The 7792-nt window shown below is 37.7% G+C and overlaps 1 protein-coding gene across 8 annotated transcripts in view; it reads right to left on the bottom strand.

Annotated features, from left to right (window-relative positions):
• CDKN3 (cyclin dependent kinase inhibitor 3) overlaps positions 1-7792 on the bottom strand; it is a 35945-nt gene that overhangs the window by 16974 nt on the left and 11179 nt on the right. For 4 of the 8 annotated variants that reach the window (XM_065941882.1, XM_065941889.1, XM_065941888.1 and 1 more), the window contains 3 exons: positions 7064-7095; positions 5311-5414; positions 667-1741 (listed from right to left, as the gene is read on the bottom strand). In XM_065941882.1, the coding sequence (XP_065797954.1) occupies positions 1655-1741; positions 5311-5414; positions 7064-7095 (223 nt within the window). In that variant the 3' untranslated portion in view covers positions 667-1654. Of the gene's footprint in view, positions 1-666; positions 1742-4443; positions 4811-5310; positions 5415-7063; positions 7096-7792 lie in introns of those variants that run through there. The other 4 variants (XM_065941886.1, XM_065941887.1, XM_065941885.1 and 1 more) reach the window with 4 other exon arrangements.

Raw genomic sequence — 7792 nt, 5'->3', positions numbered from 1 at the left:
CTCTCTGCCTCCCTTCCCTCACTGTTTTGAGGGCTGTCCTGTAGATTAACCAGAGAAAATTCTTTTGCAAGAATGTTGGAATTACATGTTATTAAACTTTATTGGATAATTATATTTGACTAGTGACATCCCATGTTTGTTATGGAATAATTGATGTTTTTCCTTATACTTAGTAAAATAGTCAAGCATTTCATTGTGGAAGGCTTAACTAGCACTTGGCAGTGGAAATTGAGATGCATGTACTTTGAAAATTCAGTTGATTAAAGGATTTGATTTGTCCATGTTAATATTTTTCCTGCTATTCTTAGATATTCATGAGTAAGCTATGTATTGGGAGAAAGCTGATAATAAGAGTTGGTAATGTCAATTTCAGTGAGTGTTTAAAGCTTAATGGAGTGATTTTAAATTGTACTTGGTTATAACAACAAAATCATGAGAAAGGTCAATCTGTTACTGCAGCCTGTACTTAAAAAAAATAACTTCCTTGTTATATAACTTTTGGCATTTATTATCTTCGGTCAGAAATCCTTAAGGATATGTGATTCTCCTGTCTTCCTTAAGAGTCTTAGAGTGAAAACCTTAAGTTCTAAAGTATTAAAACACTGATTTTTATATTATGGTACATTCTGAGTCTCTGGTCTGAAGTTCCCAAACAGTGCTAGTAAATGTTTTAAAGTATTCTTTAATGAAATTAAAGTAGCTCATCAGGGCAAGAAGGGTGAGAGACAATAAGACTTTTGGTAATTAAACGACTGTTTACAAATTAAGGGTTGATGTGGTGAAATCTGCTTTGTTTGTGTGGAAGTTCCTCCTCCGTTGGTCACCTTCGTGACTACCAACAGCCAAGAGAGCCATGGGATTCTGCAGCAAACTTTGACTCACAGTATGATCCTTGTCTGCAAATGCTTGCTTTTGGTAGCTCAGCGTGAAATTTAAAGACAAAGACACAGGTAACAGAGAGTGAAGTGAAGGAGTGAGAAAACCGGAGACTTAAACTTTAGGTAAGTGCTTTATAAAATAAATGTGAAAGAGGTATTAAATTCATTCCATTGTAGTTCCTAGGGTTAAAAAAACAATGCTGTAAAAAATAGCTGTCTGAACCAATGAATTCCTCATCTCAGAAAACTTCAGCAAATGCTGAATAAACACATGTTGGGGATGATCTGGCATTGGGAGGGAGGTGACAAATGCACAATTCAATATATCTATGAAGTAGAGAAAACAGTGGGAGAAATTTTCAGAGGAATAGAGGGTAAGAGTTATTTAAATAATTTTAGCCTGGTGCTTGTAGCAATTTTCATATGTGTTACTATATATCATGCCACTCAGCAGTTACCAATAAAACTATGAGGTAAGAATGTGGTAAAAAAATAAAAACACATTTTCCCATATGCTCTTTTTCAGCATTACCTCTAGGTAAAATACAGCAGAACAGCTGGTGTATTTTTAAAAGGAAAAGAGTATTAGCAGTCTTTCTATCTCCTATATAAGATACGAAAGAGACACAGTGAAATTTGTCAGTAAAAGCTTTAGGAATATCTGCACATGTACATTCATTACATTCAGTTTGATAACACTAGTAGTTTCAATACAAATACTATTAGAGAACTCAAATTTCAGACATGGTCATATATATATGCTATTTGAAATTCTTTTATCTAGATACAGATCTTGATAGTGAATCTCTTGATGAAAGGTGTGCAGCTAGCTTGTCCCGGAACTCATGAAGATAATTATATTGCTGAAAAAAGTAAAGATACACTGAAATACATTGTAGAAAGCTAATTGCCAGAGTAGTAATGATACTAGTTGGAATCAAATCAAAATAATACTTGGTAAAAATGATTCTACATCCTTTTGGGTAAGGAGATATTTACATCTTGGGGAAGTTTTATCTTTCAGTGAAGCTACATACAGGGCTTCCCTCGTGGCTCAGTGGTAAAGAATCCACCTACAATGCAGGAGACCCGAGGTCGATCTCTAGGTCAGGAAGATCCCCTGGAGGAGGGCATGGCAGCCCACTCCAGTATTCTTGCCTGGGATATCCCACGGCCAGAACAGCCTGGAGGGCTACAGTCCATGGGGTTGCAAAGAGTCGGGCACGACTTGGTGACTAAACAACAAGAAAAGCTATATATAGTGTGAAAAACTTGCTTTAAAAATCTCTAAAAATTAGCAGGTATTATGAAATACAGATGAACATTTTATGTCTGTAAAATCATTTCTCCCTTTACTGGCAGGAGCAAATAAGATTAAAAATAACACATGAAGTGAAAGTGAAAGTCAATCAGTCGTGTCTGACTCTGCTACCCTGTGGAATTCTTCAGGCCAGAATACTGGAGTGTGTAGCTGTTCCCTTCTCCAGGGGATTGTCCCAACCCAGGCATGGAAACCAGGCCTGGTATGCTATTTCTAATGCATTTTCTCCTGGGGAGTAAGTCCACAGGGAACGGCACTGTCTGCAGCAACTAACAGTATATTCAAGAAAAATCTATTTCTTGGTTTACAGAAGCCTTCGTTGTCTGCTTTTTGTGATGATAAAATCATTTTGGAACAATTTCCATAATAGAAAATACTGAAATAAAATCACTAATCTCAACAGATAAGCAAAATAGATTCTTTAATTAATTCATTTGGAGTTTTAACAGCTGCCTAGAGGATATTCTTACCCTGCCCAAAATCTCATTTTGTATTACTATTGAGAAGTTGGGCTTGCATACTGCTAACTTATATCAGCATAGGGATGGAAAAAACATGTTTGCCCCAGAATGCTGAGGTGATAAATGAACAGCTCATATTAATGTGGACTTAAGGTTAAAGATGCAAAACATGCATACACACACACATATACGTGTTTGTCCATGTAATTTGTTCTTGTCAAAGAGACACTTGGGAACATCTTAAATTTGAAGCATCATTTGATTTTAACAGGTAACAAGAGGGAGCTTCTGTTTTCAGAACCTGCTCCTCTGACTTAGTCCTAAAGCTGAGACCAGGGAACTGAGAAGGGAAGGCAAGTTAGCATTGTTGTTCTGTCACTAAGTTGTGTCCAACTCTGCAACCCCATGAACTGCTGCATGCCATGCTTCTCTGTCCATAACTATCTCCCTGAGTTTCCTCAAACTGATGTCCATGAATCAGTGATGGCATCCAACCATCTAATCCTCTGTAACTGCCTTCTCTTGCCCTCAATTTTTCCCAGCATCAGAGTCTTTTCCAGTGAGCCAGCTTTTCATATTAGGTGGCTCAAGTATTGGAGCTTCGGCTTCAGCATCACCCCTTCCAGTGAATATTCAGGGTTGATTTAGGATTGACTGGTCCAAGGGACTCTCAAGAGTCTTCTCCAGCACCACAGTTTGAAAGTGTTAATTCTTTGGTGCTCAGTCTTCTTTATGGTCCAACTCTCACATCCATTCCTGACTATTGGAAAAACCATAGCTTTGACTATACAGACCTTTGTCGCAAAGTGATGTCTCTGCTTTTTAAAACTCTGTCACTGCTGAGTTTTCCAAAGTTTAAAAAAGCTGTGTCTAGGTTTGACATAGCTATTCTTCCAAAGAGGAAGCATCTTTTAATTTCGTGACTGCAGTCACCATCTGCATTGATTCTGGAGCCCAAGAAAATGAAATCTGACACTGTTTCCACATTTCCCCCATCTATTTGCCAGGAAGTGATAGGCTCTCTTACACCGTCATCAAGAGGCTCTTTAGTTTCTCTTCACTTTCTGCCATTAAAGTGGTATAACCTGCATATCTGAGGTTGCTGGTATTTCTCCCGGCAATCTTGATTCCAGTTTGTGATTCATCTAACCCAGCATTTTGCATGATGTACTCTGCATATAAGTTAAATAAGCAGGGTGACAATATACAGCCTTGATCTACTCCTTTCCCAATTTGGAACCAATCTGTTTTTCCATGTCCAGTTCTAACTTGCTTCTTTCCAGCATACAGGTTTCTCAGGAGGAAGGTATGGTGGCCTGATATTCCCATCTCTTTAAGAATTTTCCACAGCTACTTGTGATCCACAGTCAAAGGCTTTAGCATAGTCAGTGAAGCAGAAGTAGATGTTTTTTTGGAATTCCCTTGCTTTTTCTATGATCCAGTGTATGTTGGAGATTGGATCTCTGGTTCCTCTGCCGTTTCTAAATCCAGCTTGTACATCTGGAGGTTCTCGGTTCACATACTGCTGAAACCTAGCTTGAAGGGTTTTGAGCAAAATCTTGCTGCAATATGAGATGGGTGCAATTGTATGGTAATTTGAACATTCTTTGGCATTGCTTTTCTTTGGGATTGAAATGAAAACTGACCTTTTCCAGTCCTGTGGCCACGGCTGAGTTTTCCAAATTTGCTGGCATGATGAGTGCAGCAGTTTAACAGCATCAGCTGGGATTCCATTACCTCCACTAGTTTTGTTTGTAGTAATGCTTCAAAGATCCACTTGACTTCACACTCCAGGATGTCTGGTTCTAGGTGAGCACACCATTGTGGTTATCTGGGTCATTAATATCTTTTTTGTATAGTTCTTCTGTGTATTCTTGCCACTTCTTCTTAATATCTTTTGCTTCTGTTAGGTCCATACCGCTTCTGTCCTTTATTGTGCCCATCTTTGAATGAAATGTTCCCTTGGTAACTCCAGTTTTTCTTAGAGAGATCTCTAGTCTTCCCATCTTACTGTTTTCTGCCATTTCTTTTCATTGGTCACTTAAGAAGGCTTTCTTATCTCTCCTTGCTATTTTCTGGAACTCTGTAGCTGGGGGTATTTTTCTGTTGGCAGTACAGATCTACAGATCAGTAATATCCTTGGGGCACTGCTACCCAGTGTTTTTGGTTTTAAAGAGAAAGTAAATGGAAAGATGTCACTTTGGTTAGTCACAGCAAAGGATAACTAGAATGACTTTACATTTTTTTTTTTTTCTGTTAGAGTCATTCATCTGTGTTTGTTAAATGTTTAATGATACCATAAGAGGATCTTCATGAGCTACTTTTCGGTCAAAAGTCTACCCAGGAAACTACCAATTTTATAGTAAAAGTTGCCTCATTTTTCCAGGTGACAGAATTCTTTCCCAGAACTGAATGGGCAAAAACTGAAAAGGAATGGATCCTGGAAGAATAAACTGGAAAGTTCATAATTTTTCATTATTTTGTTTGGAAAAGTGTAACTTACTTAAATGTAAATTTAAAAAGTCAAAATATAAACAGGTGAGACATGGATAACAGGATGCTTTGGAGTTTCATGGCCCCTTTGAGGACGTGCTGCACTGTGACAGTCCGTCCCTAACCACAGCCTCATGAGAACAGTCACCATTCTTACCTTTATGGTCTGTATTGCTCCAGATCCTCTCAGGTCCCTCAGGCTGTCGATGGCTTGCTGCGGTGACACTGTGTCAGACAGGTATAGGAGGAGACAAGCAGCTACTAATAGAAAAGAGAAAAAGCATATGTTATGTATATTATAAATTGATGATGGGGTACAACAATTCATATTTAGTTTAGACTTCTGTTGTGCAGAAGACTGAGTTTGCTATCATTGTTTGAAATGAATTAAAAGACTAAGACTTTTAAGTGTGTGTTTTTGACAGTTAAATTATGAATTTAAATGACTGCAGTTGAATTAAAATTTAACATTGGTTTCATTCTTTTTTATTAAAACTGCTTTATTGAGTAATTAAAATTCATATCCCACAATTCATTCATCAAAAGTGTACAATTTAGTGGATTTTAGTGCAGCCATCGCCAGTTTTAGAATATTTTCATTATCTCAGGAAGAAACCCTGTACTCTTTTGTTATCATCCCCCATCACTCATCATCCTGTCACCCCTCCCCTAAGCAACATTTAATCTACTTTCTGTCTCTATGGATTTGCCTAGACATTTCAAATAAATGGAATCATATGTTGTCTTTTGTGACTGACTTCTTTCAGTTAGCATTATGTGTTCAAGATATTTACATATGGTGGCATGTACTTCATTCCTTTTTATAGCTGAATAATATTCTACTGTATGGCTATACCTTTTGTTTATCCATTTGTCAGTTGATGTGGACATTTAGGCTTTTCCATTTTTTGGCTGTTATAAATAATATGGCTATAAATGTTCATCAGTTTTGTATGAACATGTTTTCATTTCTTTTGGATATATACCTAGGAGTGAAATTGCTGGGTCGTATGGTAACTCAATGGGTAAGTGGGAGGAAGTACTGCCTGGCTATTTTCCAAAGCAGCTGCACCACTTTTCATTCCAGGCACAGAGTGTTACGTTTCCAGTTTCTCCACACCCTTGCCAACTCTTGCTTTCCATTTTTTGGGTAATAGCCATCCTAATGGGTGTTAGGTGGTATCTCATTGTGGTTTTGATTTGCATTTCTCCGATGACTAAGATGTTGAGCATTTTTCCGTGTGCTTATTAGTGATTTGTGTATTTTGTTTGGATAAGTGTCTGCTCATATCCTTCGCCCAGTTTTTAACTGGGTTATCTGTCTTGTTATTGAGTTGTTAGAGTTCTTTATGTAGTCTAGGTAAGTCCCTTATCAGATACATGGTTTGCAAATATTTTTTCCCATTCTGTGGGTTGTCTTTTCATCCTGATAGTATCTTTACACAAAAGTGTGTAATTTTGATACTATCCAACACTAAAAGGAATAATTGTTACTCCCACTGTGTTATTTCATTAGCTATTTTTCCAACATATTTTTGAAAAGTTTAAAGTTAACATATGTAACTAAGGTTTTTATGCTTATGTTACCCATGGATATTTAGAAGTTACTGTATCATAATACCCGCATAGGGAAGACATTAGAAAATAAAACACAAGAAGGTAGGTGCTAAGATATAAAAATTGTTTTACCGAATCCTCTAAAACAATGCTGAAAACACCTTCCACTCCACCCTCACCCAAGATTTCTAAGGAATACTAAATGTAGGGTCTTAAATAATCCTTTGGGTCTTAGTAGATATATATTATGTTTTGTCTGATTTTCATACAAAGTGAGCATATGGCCCGGAAAAATGAGTTTTCCTACTTTGAGGTAAAAAACAAAAACTGAATAATGGAAATATATTTCTTACCAAGACAAGATCTCCCAAGTCCTCCATAACAGCTGAAAGGGAAATACAGTTTTGAAGTTTGAACATTCTTATTCCATCCCAACAATTATAACCAGAGACTTGTTCTTTCTGCCTTCTATTTCTAGTCTAACACCTAGCACAGTGCCTTGCACCCACGGAGATTAATAAGTATCTTTGAATGAATCAGTCAAGAGCAAAGTATGCTTATTTATTTGCTGGGAGGTATTCTGTATACCTCAAAAGGCCAAGGAAAGCAAAACCTTTTTATTGACCTCTTTCAATATCCGGTAGTTCAGCTGGTAAAGAATCTGCCTGCAATGTGGAAGACCTGGGTTCGATCCCTGGGCTGGGAGGATCACCTGGAGAAGGGAACGGCTATCCAGTCCAGTGTCCTGGCCTGGAGAATTCCATGGACTACAGTCCCTGGGGTCGCAGAGTGTAAGCCACCTTCACTTTCAACATCTCAGGAGTGTAACATGTTACTAAGTTGATAGAAATCAGACTAGTTTTACCACCTGCCTCTTTATTTTTCTCTAAACAAAACCTTAGTAGTTGTGAGACAGGTTCACATAAATAACTCTTCAGTCATGTAATAAGAGTACAGAGCTAAGTGTATCTTGTAGGTTTAGAGCTTGGGCTCTGGAGCCGCACCGCCTGGGGTTGAGAATCATGACACTTATTAGATGTGTCAGCCTACGTTATTTAACCTCTCTGGGCTTCAGGCTTTTC

This window comes from Muntiacus reevesi, chromosome 7 (assembly GCF_963930625.1).
Source record: "Muntiacus reevesi chromosome 7, mMunRee1.1, whole genome shotgun sequence".
NCBI classification, from domain to species: Eukaryota; Metazoa; Chordata; class Mammalia; order Artiodactyla; family Cervidae; genus Muntiacus; species Muntiacus reevesi.
This window is presented reverse-complemented; position numbering and strand designations above follow the sequence as displayed.